Source organism: Carcharodon carcharias, chromosome 30 (genome assembly GCF_017639515.1).
Source record: "Carcharodon carcharias isolate sCarCar2 chromosome 30, sCarCar2.pri, whole genome shotgun sequence".
Lineage (NCBI taxonomy): Eukaryota > Metazoa > Chordata > Chondrichthyes > Lamniformes > Lamnidae > Carcharodon > Carcharodon carcharias.
Window position 1 is genome coordinate 20,101,689 of NC_054496.1, and position 22,536 is coordinate 20,124,224.

Below are 22,536 nucleotides of genomic sequence, written 5' to 3' on the forward strand. Positions count from 1 at the left end.
ACGGACATCTGATTCACTATCACCCATAAAACGCTGTCATACAATGTCACAATATACTCTGATGCCTTTGGTCTTGCTGATGCAGAGCAGCAATGAGGTTTGACAATTAAACAAAGGGCACAGCAGAGGTTTTGCAACCGTGAGTGCTGATGGACAGGTAAAACTGGATATAAACAACAAGTATAGTGAAGTTTAACCCATGATTACAGACCATTTGGCTAGTGGCCAGTGTGTGGATGAGAATTATGAGGAATCGAAGGATGAAAGCTTTGGTGGTGACCATTGAGCACTGGAGGAGAGATCCTAGCAGGAGAGGCACTGCCTCCCTTGAGAAAGGAACAAAGTGACAATATTAATAAGGAGATGGACTATATGGGGTCAAAGCAATCACTCAGGAAAGCGTAGTTGGCTGTTCCAAAAATCTCAGATGTACTGAGGAAGATAAGCAAGGCTGATGGACTGTAAACAGTCACACCAAATGTGGTTGGTACATAACTTTGACCGTGGCAGTCACTGTGCTAGAATTGAGACAGGAGCCAGATTGAATGGATTTGAATGGGGAGTGGTGGGAGAGGTGAGCACTGAAGTGACTCATTCCACCGAGGGATACATTAAAGTGGAGGTGGGATTGGAACTGAGTCAATAGTTGGGGACAAAAGAAGGGTTTCAGGGTAGACGTTAAGAGAAGATTGACTAGTCAGCTTCGATGGGGAAGAACAATACTCAAAGGGAAGGGGTGGATAATGATAATGGTCAGGATTGAAGGAAGGAGTCGTTATTAAGCTACAGGCGATGAACTGAGATGGGTGAAAGGAGCAAATATTGAGTCTTATTGAGAAGATGTGTCTGTTGAGGCCTGGGATGATGATGATAAAGGAAAAACGGTAGCATATTGTGGGAGCAGACTTCGAGCAAGGAGTGAGCAATGAAAACATAAATATTACTTAAGAACAATGTCAAGTCTCTCATTGTATTCACCTCTACAGTGGGACTCAGCTTCACCAGCGAATTTATAATTTCCGGAATGTGGGTAAAATCCTTTAGCACAAGTACAGTAAAAACTCCCTTCAGTGTTGTGACAGAATGCAGTGGGCCCACATGGACCAGAGTCACACTCGTTCGTATCTGCAAAATAAGAATGATGAGCTTGGGATAACTGGTGGAACAGTAGGTTCTTTGCTAGCCTTTCAGATGGGAACTATGTTCAAATCTGGTCTGCACTAGTGACAGTTGCTTCTGGTTGCTACATGTCCTTCATGAAATGACTAAATAACCTCAACCTAGGTTGTGCTGGGCAAATAGGAAACTCTGATCGGGAAGCCAAATGACGATCAGAATTGGAAATTAAACATTTCACACCACTGCGTAATCTTCAGAGGTTGCTTCTGTATAACTGCATTGCAGCTAAATCCAACTGGTCATATTAGCCTGAACCGAACATTCTGACTGTACAATATTTAGCATCTCGAAAATTAGACAGGAGATGGTGATGGTCATTAAACCTAATGTCACATTATACTGTAATATGAAGTTCAGTCTGCATTTAGAAATTACTTTCTTCACTTAGTGTAAATGTATTTACAGAAATCCCAGATCATACTGTCATTATGGGATTTCTGAAATACCACATGAATGGCATTCATTCCGCACCTGATTTGATTACTATGGAATATAGGATTACATGTCTGTGCTCAAAACTATTAAGCATCGATCCGGCAATGGCTGGGTGAAACCAAAGCCTCTTTAGAATCTGCATCCACCACAACTTTCAGGCAGTGCATTCCAGATCGTAGCAACTCGCTGCATAACATAAGTTTCTCCTCATCTCGTCTCTGGTTCTTTTGCCAATGTCCTTTAATCTGTGTGCCCTGGATCCGGGCCAACCCCATCAGTGGAAGTAGATTCTCCTTATTTTCTCTATCAGAGCCGTTCACAATGTTAACCAACGTAGCTGTACCTGAGGCAATATCTAAAGCAAAACCTAACCTATAAAATCTAGTCCTGCCCCTGAACGTCTTGATCCCTGTACTGCCTGTAGGTAAACCAACATGCGATTTGCAATGGTTACAATTCCCAGTAGTTCCTGATACAAGTCTCTCGCAGGAAGTCCAGTTCAAATATTCATTTGGTGTGACAGAACTTGAGTATTGCTGAAAAAAGTGACATGTCAAATCTTTTTGTCTTGCACTCATCAGGACACTTCACAAGAATACCAATACAAGGGGAAAGCAACAATTTATACTGTATATGAAGAGAGTGCTGATTGGTTGGCAAGTGAACTCTGGTATTCTTGTGGAGTGACCTGATGAGTGCAAGGTGAAAAGCTTCAACCTGTCTCTTTTTTCAACAATACTCGAGTCCAGTTCAGTTCAGGGTTTCTCCTAGGTTGTAATATCTCTTCACTGCCTGAGTAAGTTTATTGATTTGGCTTTTTCCCATTACATAGCAAATTGCCCCTAGGCTGTCTCAGAGATCCGATCTCAGCTTTGTAATTATACTGACCTCGGCAAAAGGACACACGTGTACCATTGAGAAGTTGGTTGAAAGCTGAGGCAAAACCATGCTGGCAGCTGCAGTGAAACCCTCCAATCCTGTTGTGGCAGGTTGAATAGGGTCCACATGGACTAGTGAGGCACTCGTCCTCATCTGCAATGGACAGAAAATGACATCAGGAAAGGAGGAACTGGATACACTAGTGGCATTTTAATGTTGTATTCTAACTCGAGCCTGATTGATGGGATTAAAGGTCAACCCTGCCCCATCCTAAGAATTGTTAGGAGCAGGAAGAGGCCATTGAGCACAGGAAAGATGGAAGTCAGGTGGATGAAAGTAATCTGAGAGAAAGAGATCATTTTTTGCAAGTCAACTTCATCTACTGTAGTCCATAGCTCTGCGCATACTCCCCCTTCAGATAACAGAGAGAATTCGACTGTTGCCTGAAAAGAAAGAATGTGCGGGGTTATGGGGAAAAGGCAGGAGAATGGCACTATGTAAATTTTATTTTTTTAAAAAAATATTCTTTATTCATAAAATATCTGGAAGAACATTACAAAGCATTTCTAAATGGCCATCACAAAAAGTGTAATCAGATGCAACTTTTACACCTGGATCAGAAGGTGCTTCAGTACAATCAATGAATATTCCAGCCATTTCAGTATGGTCATTACAGACAGTCAGACAGTGCAATGGTATTGGAGTTATCAACATACATCATGCTGCACTCTGAAAGTGCTTCAAAACAATTATAATACAATTAGTCTTCAATTCATACATTCATTTTGAGCTGTACAGCCCGAGGGGTCTATACAATTCCCAGTCCCTTGGTGCACTATGGCAGGAAGGTCTTAGACAGTGACCTTTCCCCATTGGGCCTTTGCGGCAGCTGCCCCAAGCTTTAATGTGTCCCTCAGCACGTAGTCCTGGACCTTGGAATGTGCCAGTCTGCAACACTCAGTCGGGGACAACTCTTTGCACTGGAAGACCAACAAGTTTTGGGGAGACCAAAGAGCGTCTTTCACCGAGTTGATGATCGTCCAGCTGCAGTTGATGTTTGTCTCTGTTTGTGTCCCTGGGAACAGCCTGTAGAGCATAGAGTCCTGTGTCACAGCACTGCTCGGGATGAACCTCGACAGAAACCACTGCATCTCTCTCCAGACCTTTTTTGCAAAGGCACAATCCACAAGGAGGTGAACAACGGTCTCTTCCCCACCACAGCCACCTCGAGGGCAACGTGTGGAGGGGGTGAGACTCCTGGCATGTTGGAAGGATCTGACGGGGAGGGGCTTTCTCACCACCAGCCAAGCTACGTCTTGGCGCTAGGTAAATTGCTCATAAGGAGAACAGAAGCTGTCACGACAGGCCAAATGGCCTCTTTCTGTGCTGTAACAACTCTGATTCTACCCACCTATCCCATTAATCTCCTCTCTCCCTCCTCAGATAACCATCACATTTCTCTGTGAATCCATTTGCAGGGCCTTCTCCTGTAACTTCTCACTTAACTCTGCAATCCTTTAAGTGAAGTGATTTAACTTCTCTTCCTGTTTTTTGCTTTGCTTTCTAGTTTGCAAATGCCCCCTTTGCTATTTAAATCCTTCCCAATAGGGAAGTGACTGTTCCTTGATAAGCTTTGTCAGAAATCTTGGTTCTTGTCACAATCGCCTCATTGGTGAAAGAAAGCCACAATTCCCTCATTTTTTCCCCCGCTTGCAGAGCTCACTTTCTGGCTGCCATTTTCTTTTTCAATATTTCTTTATTTTGCTTTTTTTTAAAAAAAAAATAACCAGTCCTCCTCCTTTTCCCTCCCGTCGATTTGTGGCTTTCCTTTGACCTCACCGTTACAGGAATATTGGATTTACTGGCAATCCGACATTAGCACTTCAACTCCCTCCGTTACGCTAGGTGAGTTTGGTGAGCCATGGTCTTCAGGAAAACCCAAGCGAAGTAAAACTGTGGTTCAATCTCAAACCTCTAAGGCAAGGCCTTATCTGCTCAGGATCGGGTTTCAATAAAGCCACATCCTGTTGGAATAACCTGGTAAAAAAAAAATCAAAACCTAGAACTACGGCCAGAACTTGTCAGGCGGACGAGTGTCCCACCCGAATGAGTGTAAAACGACGTCGGGCAAGCGCCCCGATATTTCGGGTTGGCAAGTGTGCGTGGGAGTCAGCAGCGGGCCTGGCAACAATTAACAGGCCCATTAAGGCCGTTGAAGGTCTAATCGAACTAAATTTTTCTCTGCTGGTCCAACCCTTACGGTTGGCGGGGGCGAGAGAATAGGCCAAGCGGCCTTTGGGTTTTTTTTTAAGGAGACCTCATCGACGGGTGGGATGAGGTTTCGATCTGCCATTTTCAAGCTAATTCCTAATGTGCCCCTGCTCCTGGGACAGGGTCACAAGGAGGTGGGGGGGAGGGGGGCGTGCTTTTAAACTTTTTCAAATTCTTTCCCTTTTATTTCCCTTTTACCTTCATCTCCCCCGAGGCAGCCCTCTGCGCCTCTGGGAGCTTTACCTCGCACTCCCTTGTGCCCATGTACAAACCTCCGCGCCCACCCTCCTCCTCCTTCCCCCAGTCCCCCCCCACCCCCACTACTCCACATAGGCAACGCTGAGCGCGTTAAGGCCCGCCCAGAGTGAAATCCGTGGTCGCAGCCCGATTGAGGGTGGCGGTTGGCATCCCGCTCGCTCCTGCCCGGCGAGGGCAAAACCCTGGCCCATGTTTAAGTGAAGGTTAAAGACAATAAAAACTCGAAAGGCGGATAAAGGGCAAGAGCTGAAGCTGTAAGGAGATGCATGATAAGTCACTGAAGATGAACTGTTTCGGTATGATAATCAAATGTTTAAAAATAAACCTCACACTCACCGACACATGTTCCATTGCTGTTGCTTGTGTACCCGTATTCACACGTCTGACCCATGACATATTGATCGCAAGAGAAAGAGAGATAAACCACTATGAAGAAGAACAAACAGTCATGTTGCACCTTTTGTTAATGTAATTTGTATGGCCAAGAAAACAGGTGGAACTGGTTGATTCTGATGAAATCACCTCGACTTCACTCACTCACTCTGGGAGCTGGGCCCTCCCTCCAGGGATGGGGGGAGGAGGGGGTCAGAACTGTTTCCAGTTCCCAGAATGGTGGCCGGGGGTTGCTGGGGAGGGTGTGGGAGGGGAGGTGGGGTGGGACGGGGATCGCGGAAGCGGGCACGCCCTTGGGACTTTGACTGGGGTGGTCCCCTTCGTCGGTATGAAGTCAGGTTCCCTGCCCTGGTTGAGGGCGGTGGGCGGGCTCTCAAAGCCGGAGGGCCGGTCTGAGGCCTTCCAACTCGGGAGGAGCAGCGGCCCCCTGCAGCAAAGGGTCAGGGACTGAGAGGGCGCTTCAACATGGAGGCCGCCCTCTCACTAATGATTTTTTTTTAAAAAAAAAAGTTTAAATAAAAAGGATGTCACTACATGGGGTGGGCATGGGTGGAGGGGGAAGGGGTGGGGTGACCCACCTTAGGGCGGCCATTGGTTGCAAAACCCACCCACCCAGGCAGGCGGCAGGGTGCGGGGTTGGTGATGGGGGTGGCGTGCGGTGTATGGGGGGTGGGGGGGGAGTGGGGCCTTTAGGCCTGTCTGGAGCACGGAAATCCCGGCCTGCAGCTGGGTGCCTGATTCCAGCCCAGTTAAGCTGTCTCTGCCCCCGTCGGGTAAACTGGAAGCTGAGGGGGAAATGGCAGTGGGCCTCCTTTTAAGTGTGGTTAACAAGGGCTCTTGACCGGCTGCCCACCTCTCGGGAGAGGGCAGCCCACCTCTCGGCCCGGAACCCGCCTCGGTAAAAATGGCGGGCGCTGGGTCAAGAAACCAGCACTGCCGGCCGGCGCCCCTATTTTTGGGCCCCAAAATCTAACCCACCCCCCACCCCCCCACCAAAAGAAAAAAAAACTTCTCACAAAAGTTCATCAAACTGAAACGTTATAACTCTGCTTCTCTTTCCCCGGGTGCTGCCTAACCTGCTGAGCATATCCAACGTTCCCTGCTTTTATTTCAGACTTCCGACAGCTGCAGGGTTTTGCTTTTGTTCGGGATGACGCCACGGGCCCTACCTTAGTCTTCTAGCGTGACACAATGAGCTAAACTTGCAGGACACGTGTCGCCTCGTGGGGGGAGGAGCTAAGTTAATATTCCAGGCGTCAAGGCCGCACCTTGTATCGCAGGCGTGAGACCCACTCCTGACGGCGAGATTGTCCCGATCGAGCTTCAAGAAAGACTTGCCTTTATATAGCGCCTATCAGGTCTCAGGATGTGCGGAAACCCTTTGCAGCCAATTAAGCACTTATTGAAGCGTAGGCACAGTTTTAATTTAGGAAACACAGCAGCCAGTGCAGACACTGCAGGATCCCACAAATAGCAAAGCAACAATGACCATCTTTTAGTGATGTAGGTCGGATATTGGCCTCGCTACAATGAGAACTCCCACACTCTTCTTTCATTTGGTCTACCTGAGAGGGCAGATGGGGTATTGGCGGAACATCTCATCTGAGAGACGACAGTGTCGCATTCCCTCAGTACTGCACTGTCAGCGTGATTTTGTGCTTAAGTCTCAAGAACATGGGATTTGGACCTTCTGGACTCAGGGGCTACTTACTGAGGTATGGCTAATAACGGAGAATAGGTATGGTGTGCTGACCTCTTTGAGAGAGGCTCTTGATTTTGCGACTTGATGAGAATTCTTGCTTAGCTTGCAGTAGCTTCAAGTTAAGTTGATGAATTGAAACATTATTTTTCTAAAGGGATGTGGGTGTCACTGGCAAGGCCAGCATTTGTTGCCCATCCCTAACCTAACTGCCCTTGATCTGAGTGGTTTGCTAGGCCATTTCGTAGGGGAGTGAAGAGTCAACTGCATTGCTGTGGGACATGTAGGCCAGAGCAGGTAAGGGTGGTAGATTTCCATCCCTAAAGTAGGTCAGATGGGCTTTTAACAACGACCATTGATAGATATCATGGCCAGCATTACTGAGACTGGCTATATATTTCAGATTTACACATTCCACCAGCTATGTGGGTGAGATTTGAACACACGTCCCCAGGGCCTCTGTATTACTAGTGCAGTGACAGTGCCACGATACCACCAAATGCCATGCTATTATCTCACCAACCACCACAACCATAGCTGCATCACATGATGACCACAGAGGATGAATGACAGTCAGCTCCTCAAACTAGGTTAAAAGGAAGGTGCCTCTGGTTGGTTGGGTACAGTTGAAAGAAGCAATTTCAAACCTGCTCAAAAATGCCTCGTACCAAACAGGGTGCTTAGATTCCCAGGGAGGAAGTGTCACATCAGAACCCAAACAGAGCCCAGGAAATGTACATAAATTATCAACCACAGACCGACCACTGTTTGTTGCTGTTGAAACTAAATCACTGGTCAAATGCAGAAGTGAAACAAGTCGCTTTGGAACATTTATACACCAGTGGCTTGGTGCCTTTGCTGAGTAATCCACTTTTGAATGGTTTAGTTGGGGGCACGCATTGTGGGTGCACATGATATTCATCTCAGTCACTATTTCACTGTGAGAGAGATGGGCACACCATCTGTGTGTATGTGAGAGACACTGAGAGAGAGAGGGAGGGAGGGAGAACAAGAAATAGAATGAGAGAGAGAGAGAGAGAGAGGAGGCAAATTGTGAGAGAAAGAGAGGGCACACTGTCTATATGTGTGTGAGAGAGAGAGATGCTGTCTGTGTGTATGTGAGAGAGATGCAGTCTGTGAGAGAGAGAGACACTGTCAATGAGAGAGAAAGAGGAGGTATATTGTGAGAGAAAGATAGAGGGGTGGTATCCTGAGTGAGCGAGAAAGAGACACTGTCTGTATGTGTGATAGAGAGAGGAGGCATATTTTGAGATAAAGAAAGAGAGTGGGGTCACACTGTGTGTGAGAGAGACAGAGAGAGAGAGAGAGAAGGCATATTGTGAAAGAAAGAGAAGGGAGCACATTATCTGTGTTTGTGAGAGAGAGACTGTGAGAGAGATAGAGAATGGGACATACAGTCTGTGAGGGAGAGTGGGAGAGAGGTACACACTGTGTATATGAGAGAGAGAGAGAGAGGGAGAGGTACGCACTGTGTGTGTGTGTGTGTGAGAGAGAGAGAGAGAGAGAGAGAGAGGAACACACTGTGTGTGAGAGAGAATGGGACATACTGTCTGTGAGAGAGAGGGAGAGAGAGAGAGGTACACACTGTGTATGCGTGAAAGAGAGGGAGAGGTGCACACTGTGTATGTGTGAGAGAGAGGGAGAGGTACACACTGTGTGTTTGTGTGTGTGTGAGAGAGAGGTACACACTGTGTGTGAGAGAGAATAGGAAATACTGTCTGTGAGAGAGAGAGGTACATACTGTGTATGTCTGTGTGAGAGAGAGAGAGAGGTACACACTGTGTGTGAGAGAGAGCGAGAGAGGAACACAATATGTGTGTGAGAGAGAATGGGACATACTGTCTGTGAGAGAGAGAGGTACATACTGTGTATGTCTGTGTGAGAGAGAGAGAGAGGAACACACTGTGTGTGTGAGAGAGAGAGTGAGAGAGGAATACACTGTGTGTGAGAGAGAGAGAGGTACACACTGTGTGTGAGAGAGAGCGAGAGAGGAACACAATATGTGTGTGAGAGAGAATGGGACATACTGTTCTGTGAGAGAGAGAGAGAGAGGTACACACTGTGTGTGAGAGAATGAGAGGAACACACTGTGTGTGTGAGAGAGAGAGAGAATGGGACATACGGTCTGTGAGAGAGAGGGAGAGAGAGAGGTACACACTGTGTGTGTGAGAGAGCATGGGACATACTGTCTGTAAGGGAGGGGGAGAGAGAGGTACACCATTATGTGAGAGACGGGCACACATTGTGAGTTAGAGGGAGAGAGGAGGGGACACACTGCTCGTATTGAGGAACAAGGTATTGGTATGTTACCATGACACTTAATCCAGGGCCTCTATTTATAGAGATAATCTCAGTATTGTGTGTCTGGCATCTCGCTATATGATGATTAGTTCTTCTACAAGCTTTGGTGAGAGACTTTGGGGAAATTCCTTGGCAAGCGGCAGCAATGTTTCAGATAGACCACTGCATCTAAACTTGCTGATGATGTGCTTGAACCACTTGCCTTTTCGAAACATGAGCCCTGGTTGGAAATGAGCTGGCTTTATGTAGATGAAAAGCTTTCTGAGTTTCACTGACACACAAAGCAGTTTCAGATTCAGGTGGCAGCACGCAAGCAGCTGCTTGTATGTAGCAAACTCAACACTGTCTGAAGCTGGCAGCGGGTGCTGTCTGTCTGTACCCATCGGCATTGGCCCGCATCAAGTGCCATGCATGGGATTCCCAATGTTCCACATCCAACATCAGTATGCAAGTTACCATCCTGGTTTCATTCAAGGGTCTCTTCCATTTTCAGCCCACCTTAGGGACATCAGAATCCAAAATGCTTGGAGCCAAATGTTCCAGGGAGAGACCAGCATTCTGTTCATGAGAGACAAGGTCCTCTCCTATCACATGCCAGTGACACTGGGACCCAGCTTTGGCAAACTACACCTAACCTCTTCGACACAGGGATGGACCATGGAACACAGGCTTCAGGCCTGCTCTAGGCCTTGCTCCTTGTCCATTTGCAGCACTGTAACCATTTCCCTCTTGAGCAGCCAGGGCTCTGAGGTATTTTTTTCATATTTATTCACGGGATGTGGGCGTCACTGGCTAGGCCAGCATTTATTGCCCATCCCTAATTGCCCTTGTTCAGAGGGCAGTTAAGAGTCAACCACATTGCTGTGGGTCTGGAGTCACAGGTAGGCCAGACCAGGTAAGGACGGCAGATTTCCTTCCCTAAAGGACATCAGTGAACCAGACGGGTTTTTACAACAATCGGCAATGGTTTCATGGACATCATTAGACTTTTAATTCCAGATTTTTATTGAGTTCAAATTCTACCATCTGCCTTTGGAGGATTCAAACCTGGGTCCCCTGAGCATTACCCTGGGTCTCTGGGATACTAGTCTAGTGACGAATACCACTAGGCCAGCACCTCCCCATGGACTGGGCAAGATTGGCACAGACCAGGGATTCAAACCCAGAGAGCCTTGGTTTCACTCAGCCATTCATTACTCGAAGCAGTTGAGGCAGGAGGGAGGAGGGAGATACAAGAAAACCTTGATAATACCCTAAGCTGTAAGGGTTATTCTCTTTATTCCTGGCTCTATAGTTGGCATCAATAGCTCCACCTTGTCAGGACTCCCTCCCTAACAGCACTGTGGGTGTACCTACACCACACGGACTGCAGCGGTTCAAGAAGGCAGCTCAACACCACCTCCTCAAGGGCAGTTAGGGATGGGCAATAAATGCTGGCCCAGCCAGCGATGCCCACATCTCGTGAAGGAATTAAAAAAATAAATTAGGATTTAAATGATGGAATCACAGGCCCAAGAACAAGAAAGGGTTTTCAGCTTAGGGTGCTGGCAGTCACATCTGAATTGCAGTGTTTGCCCTGCCTTGTCCTGTATCTGGTTATATTCCCTTTCAATACTTACATTTTGACTGAGGTTTTAGTCTCTCTGTCAGTAGCCCCTGGTGGTAAAGTGTTGTGCTCTGATAACCCTCTGTGTGAAAGCACTTCTCCTTTCATTCCTCACTGACCATTCTCACTCCACGTCCACTGATAGCCCATGAGTGGAAGCTACCAGCTGCAATTGTTCCCTCATGAATATAATCTCAGGTTCCTGGTGCCACCCCTCACAAATTTCTGTTGTTCGTTTGCTATGGCTGATATTTCTCCCATTCTGGGACACCCAGGATGACAGATTAACAACAGGCAGTGTAAAATCTAGACCTACTCTGCTGCATGTGCTGAGTTGGCTATTCTTTAATATTCAAAGGGTTTCTCTTAACAACCTTGACATGAAACGAGAGTGGCTCCTGCCAAACCGGTCTAGTTTTGACTTATGATTTCTCACGTGTGACTGAGATTCATAGATGAGTATCCGTGAATGCCTTTGTAACTCTTTTTAGGCTTCCCTCAATCTGTTTGTGCCGTGTCCTTGAGTCAGTGCTCAATGCGGTAGCTCAATTCACACTCAGAATTGGTGGCGCTCCAATTTTCTGGAGCCCATGTGTAGTGGCAATGGATTCTGCTGTCAACCACATTTTTTAGCTGCCCACACCATTGATGTCATGTTCACTCACTCAAAATAAACAACCTTTTTGAAAGTTGCTCCAGACTCCACCAGGATCAGGGGAGGTAGTCCGATTTTCACCCTGTTTCCCCGCACACCCCTTCCTTGAGTAGCTCCTTGTGCTCAGTACTTTAAGTTGACCCTGCCATCGCGTCGGAGGGTTAGTGTCACATTTCGTCATGGCTGATCCATGCCTTTGCCACCTCCAGACCTGAATCAATCCAATGGTCTCCTAGTCGGCCTCCCATTTTTCCACTCCGTTTTCTGTAATCCAACTCGCAGCAAATCCTGTCCACATCTGCCTTGGTCTACATTGACTCCTGCATTGAGGCAATGCCTCCACTTTAAAGTTCTCACCTTTGAGTTAAGACCCCTCTGCTGCCTTGCCCCTCTCTCTCTCTGGGACCCCCCTCCAGCCATATAACCCTCCTGATTTCTTCCCATCCCGGCTCATGGTGCAACCTGGGTTTTCATCAGCCCACCACTGGCAGCCGTACCTTTGGCCGCACTGTGGGCGTGTTCTGCTCTGTTAAAGGCGCTATATCAATGCATGTTGTTGTTCAGACACAAGGACTGAGGCTTGCTGCACGATGGTTGTGGTGTGCGCAGTCAGGGGTGTTCATTTGAGGAATGTCTCTCTGAAGCAGTGTGAGGGCACCAATTGGGATGTGGTTCAACCTGATTCAAATGTTGCCAGCTCCCTTGCTTCCTGTTTACATAGACGCAGTGAAGACACAGCTGTCAGCACCAACCAGCCTAGGACCCCTCATAAACCTCACTGCCTAGATAGTGAAGAAAAGGAAAGATGACGAAATGGAGACAGGAAAAGAAGAGAAAGTCAGAAAGGGAAAAAAAGGGGACGAGAGGGAAGACCGCATTAATGGTGCTTGGCCACCTCCTGTGATGTACAACAACAACTTGGATTTGCATGCCGCCATTTACATTGCAAAACATCCCAAGGTGTTTCACAGGAGCGAAACCTGACACCTCATAAGCAGCTATTAGGATAGATGGCCAAAAGCTTGGGCCAAAGATGTGGGATTTATGGAACATCTTAAATGGAGGAACGAAAGAAGGAGAAGGGGTTTAGAAAGGGAATTCCAGAGCTTGGAGCCCAGGCAGCTGAAGCCACGGCCCCCAGTGTTGAGGTGAAGGAAAGTGGAGATATGTGAGAGGCCAGAATTGGAAGACTGCTGAGATCTCCGAGGGTGATAGGGATGGGGGAGGTTAGGGAGGGGGTTGGGTGGGCTGAGGCAACAAAGAGGTTTGAAAACAAGGACGAAAATTTTGTTGGAATGGGAGCCAAATGAAAGACACTGAGCACAGTGGTGATGGATGAACAGAACTTGTTTGGGTTAGCATATGGGTGGCAGTATTTTGTATGAATAGCATAACTATAGTGCGGCAAAACCTCCCTTCCCCACAGAGTAAGATGCTGATCCCCAGCACTGGGACATAAGCTGTGAATAAAATGGGTTTAGGCTAACACTGATGATCCCAAGCTACTATTCAAAGCTCTCACGATGCCCTGGCCAATCTTTAACTCCCAGTGACAAAACAGAACCGTTCTGAAGAAGAGTCATATTGGACTCGAAACATCTGTTTCTCTCTCCACAGATGCTGCCTGACCTGCTGTGTGTTTCCAGCACTTACTGCTTTAATTTCATTTCGAAACAGATTATCTGGTTAATATCTCACTGTTGTTTATTAAAACCTGTTACGCTCAAGTTGTCTGCTACATTCCTACACTACCCTCCAAACGGGTCTAATTGGTTGTTACGTAAGATTACATTACATAGAATATACAGCACCGAAACAAGCCATTCCACCTGACCAATTCATGACGTTTATGCTCCACTTGAACTTCTTCCCATCTTTCCTCATCTAAGTCTAAATCCATCATAACCCCTTGTTCCCTTCTCCCTCATATGCTCCCCTTTAATGCATCTGCAGCGGGGCCTCTGGCAGCAGTTGGTGATGATGTGGGAGAGCACCGAGCGGGGGAACTGGTCGGCTCCTATGGGCAGGGTGCAGCGTCTTTGACCAGCTGAGGAGTGGGGCCCGGGGGCCACGAGGGGAGAGAGAAAGCAGCCAGGACAAAGTCAGGACTTGGCAGTGCGGCGGAAGCCTAGGGCAACCTGAAGACGCTGAGGTTGGCTGAAGAGCCAGGAAGGGGGATTGGTACCCAGTCAGGCTGACCGACAGCACTCTAAGTCTGAGAAGCCTCATGGAGAGAGAGGGGAATGTGGCTGCAGCCAGGAGCTGGGCAGGAGGACAGATCTGAACACGCCAGATGAGTGCTGCGCTAAGGAGCTGAGGCCCTGATTAGGACAAGATCTGGAGCATCAGCAGTGAATACTCTCTGTGAATAGTTGTTTCTTGGCGTTATGCTTTCCCTTGACAGTTTACATAGTTTTGGTGTAGGTGGAATAAAGGAACTTTGTTTTTTAACTTTTGTACAGTCCGTGTGCTTAGAACACACGTTGCACGTCTACACTACAGTACAGTGTCTCAAATCCAGCTGCCCAAAAACCACACACCTTTAGAATATGCCATGCATCAATTTTAATTGAAAAATAAGAAAGGGGTTTATCTCGACAATTCGTCTAGGCACTACATTGGTGCGATGTGGGGCCTGACTGGTTATTGGCTATGCTGCTTCGCGTGCTGGGCTATTTCCCAACTCTGTGCAACTCTTGACACCACAAGACCCTGCTTGACCCAAACCCCTCACAGCCTGAACCGCCCGACCCCAAATTCGACAAGATCCGAAATCCAGTATGGCCTCGGTCCCAAGGTTGCTGGCTTTGACACACAGTACCTGTATTTGCTTCAACCACCCCTTGTGGTACCAAGTTCCACATTCTCAACACTCACCGGGTAAAGAAAGTTATTCTCAAATCCCTACTAGATTTCTTGGCGACTCGATCTTACACAATGGCCTCTAGTTACACTCTTCCCCACAAGTTTGTTTTCAAATTCATCCATGGGATGTGGGCTTTGCTGGCTGGGCCAGCATTTATTGCCCATCCCTAATTGCCCTTGAGAAGGTGGTGGTGAGTTGCCTTCTTGAACTGCTGCAGTCCATGTGGTGTAGGTACACCCACAGTGCTGTTAGGAAGGCAGTTCCAGGATTTTGACCCAGCAACAGTGAAGGAATGGTGATATATTTCCAAGTCAGGATGGTGAGTGGCTTGGAGGGAAACTTCCAAGCAGTGATGTTCCCATGTGCCTGCTGTCCTTGTCCTTCTAGATGGTGGTGGTCATGGGTTTGGAAGGTACTGTCGATGGAGCCTTGGTGAATTCCTGAGGTGCATCTTGTAGATGATACACATTTCCTGTGTGACATGTGGACATGTTCTATCTGTAAAGTGCTGTAGGACATCCTGAGGAAGTGAAAGGCACACTACAAATGCAAGGGTCTCACTTTAAAGTCGCTAGATGCAGCACATGTTTTCCCCAACTTTGCAGGATGATGCCAGGTTCATAAAACAAGGCCCGTTATGACTGAAGAACCAGCTTGGCACAGCTGCCATTATTGTTGTTGACAAACAAAAAAATGTTCACATCTCCAGTTCAGTTCTTTGCTTGCATGTCCCATAACCAAGATCCACATCAAACATTTTACAGTTCTCCCCCACAAGTCTGCAAGGAATTCCGGTTCTATTACCCACAAAAACAAGACACTTAATCAGTGAGAGTTCATCTATACAATTCCCCTAATCCGCAATTTCTTTATGCTGCAATTACTACATCCATTTTATCAAGTTTCTTGGAGACCATATCTTTCTCTGGATTTAGTTACCTCCTCTCTGGCCTGTTCTGTTCTCTATTCTCTAACTGTTACTGTTACTTATATCACTGGGACTCATGGCAAGATTTGAATGATCTTTGTCCTTTTGTCTGTGACATCTTTTGATTATCTCTACCTATCACTGGCCCTCTATCCAGCTCTACTTGTCCAACCACCCCCTTAAACCAGCTTATATTTCACCTCTCTTCTATTTTTACTTAGTTCTGTTGTAGGGTTATTCAGACTCGAACCGTTAACTGTGTTCCTCTCCGCAGATGCTGACAGACCTGCTGAGTTTTTCCAGGTATTTTTGTTTTTGTTTTGAATGATATACTTTCAGGTGGAGTGTGTTTGTCACATAAAGATCAAATCTCTGCAAACAGGAAGGCAGGTTATTATCTGAATGGCTATAAACTGAGACAGGGGAATGTGCCTCGGTATCTGGGTGACCTCGTGCATCAGTCGCTGAAGGTAAGCATGCAGGTACAGCAGGTGGTAAAGTAGGCAAATGGTATGTTGGCCTTCATAGTGACAGGATTTGAGTACAGGAGCAGGGATGTCTTGCTGCAATTGTACAGGGCCTTGGCGAGACCACACCTGGAATATTGTGTGCAGTTTTGGTCTCCTTATCTGAGGAAGGGTGTTCTTGTTCTAGAGGGAGTGCAGCAAAGATTTACCAGACTGATTCCTGTGATGGCGGGACTGACATATGAGGAGAGATTGAGTCGGTTAGGATTATGTTCACTGGAGTTCAGAAGAATGAGGGAGTATCTTATAGAAACCTATAAAATTCTAACAGGACTAGACAGGGTAGATGCAGGAAGGATGTTCCTGATGGTGGGGGAGTCCAGAACCAGGGCTCACAGTCTGAGGATATGGGGTAGACCATTTAGGACTGAGATGTGGAGAAATTTCTTCACCCAGAGAGTGGTGAGCCTGTGGAATTCGTTACCACAGAAAGTAATTGAGACCAAAACATTGTATGTTTTCAAGGAGGAGTTAGATATAGCTCTTGGGGTGAAAGGTATCAAAGAGTATGGGGAGAAAGCGGGAGCAGGCTATTGAGGTGGATGATCAGCCATGATCATAATGAATGGCGGAGCAGGCTCGAAGGGCCGAATGGCCTACTCCTGCTCCTAGTTTCTATGTTTATATGTTTAACAATGGTCTGTAGGCTCATGACGGAGGGCGTCGGAGGTTGGGAGGGTGGGGGGGGTGGTGGTGGCGGTCCAAGGTCCTGTGGGGTTGGTGGGTGGGGGGGGGTCCAATGTCGGAGGTGGAGGTCGGTCGGTGGTCTGGAGGGGTGGGTTGGGGGTGGACATCTGAAGTCTGGGGCAGCCTTGGGGGGGGGTCCGAGGTCCAGAGGAGGTGGGTGAGAGTTGGAGGTCCAGGGGTGTCGGAGCGCGGGGGGTTGGGGGTCAGGAGGAATGTGGGGAGAGTGCTGCAGTGTTGGGGGGGTGAGGATGTTGGGGAGGGGGGGTACGTGGGGGTGGGGGGGTGTGGTTGGGGAGCCCAATGTGCTATGGGGTCAGCCTGGGTCTTTACAATAGTTACTGAGAAATTAAAAGAGGTTTTAATGCTTCTAACTTTTCCTGAGTAACTATTGGTGTAATCCCAGCGGAACCATCCGGAGTTTGTGATTGAAACCCTATTATCTGATGGTTCCCAGCACAGCACCCCCCTATGGCTGCCCCGGACCTCGGACGTCCACCCCCAACCTCGACCCCCACCCCCTGCAGACCTCCGACTGACCTCCACCTCCGACATTGGACCCCTTCCACCAACCCCACAGGACCTGGGACGGCCCCCACCCCCCACCACCCAACCCTCCCAACCTCCGACATCCTCCATCATGAGCCCACAGACCATTGTTAAACATGGAAACATAGAAACTAGGACTGTCCAGAGGACGGGTGGACTTCCTGGCAATTGCAGCGCCAGGCCCTACCCGGGAACTTCCCAGAGGGATTCCGCAGCACATCTTTGGGTAACCCCTCAAGTCCGCCGCTGGCGAGCTTGGAAGCTACGGGCCACTATTTTCTAACCAAATGCCCCTTCTCCATTCCCAGCTCACTCTCACCCTGCTATCTGCAAGCTGCAGATCATGTGGCCCTGAACCTTTCACTTCCCACGCATCGCTCATACTAACTTGCCCCTCTAGAGTTCCTGGTTTAAAACACCCTGGAAATGCCCAGCCACACCAGCCAGAGGAGGAAGAGGGTGAGCAAGAGCACATCGCTGATGGAGAGGTCTTGTCACTGTATCTGACACCCACAGCCACCAGCTCAGCTAACGATCCTGTACACTCCCTGGAGGCTAGCGTGGAGTTGGGATCAGCACGTGGGCGAGTCACTGGGCATGAGTGGGCTGCAGCCTAGGCCAGAGTGAAAGGGTGGTCTGGTTTGTCAGAGGGTTAAGGGTAGAGAGGATGTTTCCACTTGAGGTGCAAAGCAAAACTACTGCTGTAAATATAAAATAGTCAATAGTAAACCCAGTTAAGAATTCACGAGAAACTCCTTTATCCAGAGAATGGTTAAGTTGCGAGACTCATTACCACACACAGTGGTGGAAGAAGGAACATAAGGGTATGTCGTTCGGGTGAGATGAAGTAGGGTTGGAGGAGGCTTGTGTGGAGCATAAACACCAGTTGGACTGAATGGCCTGTTTCTGTTCTTAAATGCTATGTAATTCTAAGTAGCTTTCCTGGAATTTTGGTGAAAAATCACAGGGTGACCGAAGGTTTACATAATTACTGGAAATGTTTAAAAAAAGCCCCACAAACAAATGCCCATTTTGGCATTTCTGATTCAGCTTCTCCTTAACCAAGATGTTTAGACCATTGCAGAGTTTATTCTAATGCCTGGACCTATAACTACCAAAACCCGCACTGACTCAGGCCAACAATGATGTTTGTGTACTTCAAGATCAAAAGCAAGCCCTGGCTCCTCATTAGGAAATGTTTAACATGGGAAAGGCTACACTAAGGCTACAGTCCCTCATAGTAAATCCACTTCATATGTGCTCAAGTCTGGGAGTACTGCTCGAACCCACAATCTTCTGACACACAAGGAATAACTTAGCCAAGTGACACTTAATATGGTAATAAGGGGGGAGGGGGGCAGTAGTGGTACTGTTACTATTTTAAAGTTTACTCATGGGATGTGGGCATCGCTGGTGAGGCCAGCATTTATTGCCCATCCCGAACTGCCATTGAACTGAGTGGCTTGCGAGGCCTTTTCAGAGGGGCAGTTAAGAGTCAACCACATGGCTGTGGGTCTGGAGTCACATGTAGGCCAGACTGGGTAAGGATGGCAGATTTCCTTCCCTAAAGGACATTAGTGAACCAGGTGGGTTTTTACAACGATTGACAAAGGTGACCATCAGTCTCTTAATTCCAGATTTTTATTGAACTCAACTTCTACCATCTGCCGTGGTGGGATTCAAACCCGGATCCCCAGAGCATTACTCTGGGCCTCTGGATTACTACTAGACTGGTAATCCCAAGACCAGGACCAATGCTCTGGAGGCATGGTACGGTATTTAATGGAGGTGACAGGGGGTCTTACCTGCCAGCTAGCAAGAGCCCCAGAACACCTCTTTTCGGGAGGACTTGTCACATTCAGTGCCCATCAGGCAATTAACTGGACAGTGATGGGCTTTCCGCAGATCAGTGGCCCCTGGGCTGGAAGTCCTGCCCACCGAGAGCTGCCGGCCAATCAGAGGCCAGCAGCCTTACTGAATGGCAGCGCCGCCGGGGAGGCGGTGGCTGCTGCCAGTATGACACCCACCTGAGGCCCAGGAATGTTGCTGGATCCCAGGGCACAGGTAAGTCGTGGGCGGGTTGGAGGGGAGAAAGGCCAGGGGTGGGTATGTGTGTGGGCTGACAGCAAGGGTGGGTGCGTGACTCCCAGCGGGCCTTCCCTCCCCTTGCCGGCTCCCTTGATTAGGCGCTGAGTGCCTTTGAATGAAGGAACCCTCATGGGTTTGCTTGTCCTGCTCCCCACATGGTGAACCCCATAATACCAGGAGGGGCAGAAGGAGACCCTTAAGCAGGCATTAATTGCCCACTTAAGGGCCTCAGTTGATAATGGGTTGGGGAAGGCCATCCACTGGCCTTCCCACCATGGAATTAATCAGGATGGGGGCAGAAAGGCAGCAGGATCCCCACCCAGCACTCTTCTGCCTGATTAAATGCCGCCCCCTCTCTCACCAAACCTGTCACAGGAGGACATTAAATTCCATGCATGAGTTCGACTCCCACCACAGTAGGTGGGAAATTTAATTTCCATTAATTAATAAGTCTGGAATAAAGTGCTAGGCTCATTAATAATGATCATGAAACCACGAGATTGTTGTAAAAAAACTATTTGTTTCACTAATGTCCTTCAGGGAAGGAAATCTGCTGTCCTTACCCGGTCTGGCCTACATGTGACTCCAGACCCATAGCAATGTGGTTGACTCTTAACTGCCCTCTGACATGGTGGAGCTGGCCACTGAGTTATAGGACATAAGGAATAGGAGCAGGTGTAGGCCATTCAGCCCCTCGAGCCTGCTCTGCCATTCAGTAAGGCCATGGCTGATCTGATTGTGGCCTCAACTCCACTTTCCTACCTGCCCTCCCATAACCCTTGACTTGCTTGTAGATTAAAAATCTACCTTTACTCAGCCTTGAAGGCGTTCAAAGAGCCAGCCTCCACTGCTCTCTGGGGTGGAGAATTCCCAAGAATAACGGCTCTCTGAGAGAAAAAAAAAGTTATCCTCAAATCCCTTAAATGGGAATTGTATTAAACCACTACAGAGTGTATACCCTTGGTATATCTACACTACAGGCTCTGCAGTAATAAGGCAGCTCACCACCACCTTCTCAAGGGCAATTAGGGATGAGCAATAGCTGCTGGCCCAGCCAGTGATGCCCGCATTACAAGAATTAATAACAATTAAAAAATTACATCTTTTTACTCCTAACTCTTGAGCAGGAGGAATAGCTGGCCTGAGTAAATTTGGAGTCTGCAACAATGAGGCAGAGGTGGATGGATTCTTGGTAAGCAAGGGGGTGAAAGGTTATCGGGGGTAGGCGGGATGCAGATTTCGGGTTACTATCAGATGAGCCATGATCTTATTAAATGGCAGAGTAGGCTCGAGGGGCCGAATGGCCTACTCAGACTCCACGTTCGTATGAGCCGCCTTCTTGAACTGTTGCAGTCCATGTGGTGTAGGTACACCCACAATCTACTGGGACGCAGGATAGAAACTCAACCATTCTTCCAAAAAAAAAACAAAGTAAGAATTTTTAAAAATGTAATGCAAACATTTTGTTCATCTGCCTGAAAGGGCAGCTGGGCCTTGACATAACTGCTCAACCAAAGGACCGAACATCTTGCAAGTGCAGCACTTCCACAGGAGGGTCGGCCAAGATTCTGTGGTCAAGTCTCTGGAATTGGCCTTGAATCCACAAGTTTCTAACTCAGAGAAAAGAGCACTATTGAATCTCGGTTGACAAAGGGCATATTTTATACGGGCTCATTGCTCCCTCCCATTGAAATGAACCATCTGTTTCTTAGTGCTACGGTGTTTATAGCAATAGTGTGTGTGTTTGTGTGTGTGTGTAGACTATTTTTTACTTGTGTTTTATTGCAAAGGATATATTACATTCACTTTGGAGAAGGGTCGAGTGCTTTGTTAACCTTTCACATTAATACTTCATTTCACAAAGAGGATAAGTTCTGTGAAATTAGCAGCGACATTTAAGTGAACTTTAAGACATAAGATGAGGAGCTGGATGAGGCCATTCAATCCCTCCATCCTGCTCCACCATTCAATTAGACCATGGCTGATTTGCACCTCAACTTTATTTAATTGCCTTTGCTCGGTATCTCTTGATTCCCTTCCTTCTTCAGGTACCACACCCTACGAGGGCATTGGCAACCATGTACCATTGGATTGGTCCACAATCACGCTTGGCAAAGTACAGCAGTGGTTTTCTGTTGCCTTCTGCAATATGGCTGACCAAGAAACTCTCTCACTCTTACTGCCTGCAGGGATATTGGAAGGATTTACAGGCTGATAATCAAACTATTTGGCCACATTATGAACCCACCTTCCATGGCCATCATGCCCTGAAGGGGGCTTGAACCCAGAGTATTTGGCCTAGAGGTAGGGACACTACCACTGCACCACATGCCCTTATCCAATAAAAATCTATCAATCTCCATCTTGAAAGCTCCAACTGAACCCCAGCATCCACAGCTTCCTGTGGGTAAGAGTTTCAAATATCCCCTTCCCTCTCTGGGGGGTAAAAAGGTGCTTCCCAATTTGCCTCCTAAACAGCCCAACTCCAATGTGAAGATAACATCCCCCCCCATTCCTGATTTCCCCACCAGAGGAAATAGTTTCATTTTAAACACCACTACCATATCATCCCTCACTCTTCTACCCTCAAGGGAATATTAACCAAGTTTATATAGTCGGCATGTTCCAAGTGCTGGTATCATTCTGGTGAATCTTCACTGCACCCCTCTCTCTAGTGTTGTGAAATTTGTGTTGTGCATCTTGTCCACTTGAGGCTACCATGCATACATGTGCCAGCAGAGGGACTCTGCTAGGAGGAGATCATAAAGGATCCATGTTGAATAGCTTGTGCACTCGTAATTCTATATGTCTCTGGCTGAATAAATAACTGTTTCTATCCTACTTCACACTCATACCACAGATGTGGCCTGACCAAGGCTCAATACAACTGGAAGGTGTCTTGCCATAGATAGGGTGACAGTCCGAATAGGTCCAAGCATATCCTTCACTATGTTCTGATCACAACCCTCCAGCAAACATTCATCGTGCAACACTAAAATCATTCCAAGAAGTTCATAAGGGAAGCAAATTTCCTCCACATGATTATGCCACCAGCAATGGTGAATGAGTTCTTTTATAATCTACGCACAGTTGAGAGGGGAACATCACAGGTAATAGCGCACGATGACTGCAGTTATGTAGGCCATTTTGTATGGATTGTAATGAGGTGGAGTTAAAAGGGGAAGGGTAAAATTTTC

At 47.6% G+C, this 22,536-nt stretch overlaps 1 protein-coding gene across 1 annotated transcript in view; it reads right to left on the reverse strand.

The window, feature by feature from the left end:
- Positions 1-22,536, reverse strand: part of LOC121271332 (adhesion G protein-coupled receptor E1-like) — an 80,407-nt gene that overhangs the window by 53,050 nt on the left and 4,821 nt on the right. The window contains exons 2-3 of the mRNA XM_041177271.1: positions 5,359-5,448; positions 2,503-2,646 (exon numbers count right to left, since the gene is read on the reverse strand). Coding sequence (XP_041033205.1) covers positions 2,503-2,646; positions 5,359-5,448 — 234 coding nt within the window. The remainder of the gene's footprint in view (positions 1-2,502; positions 2,647-5,358; positions 5,449-22,536) is intronic.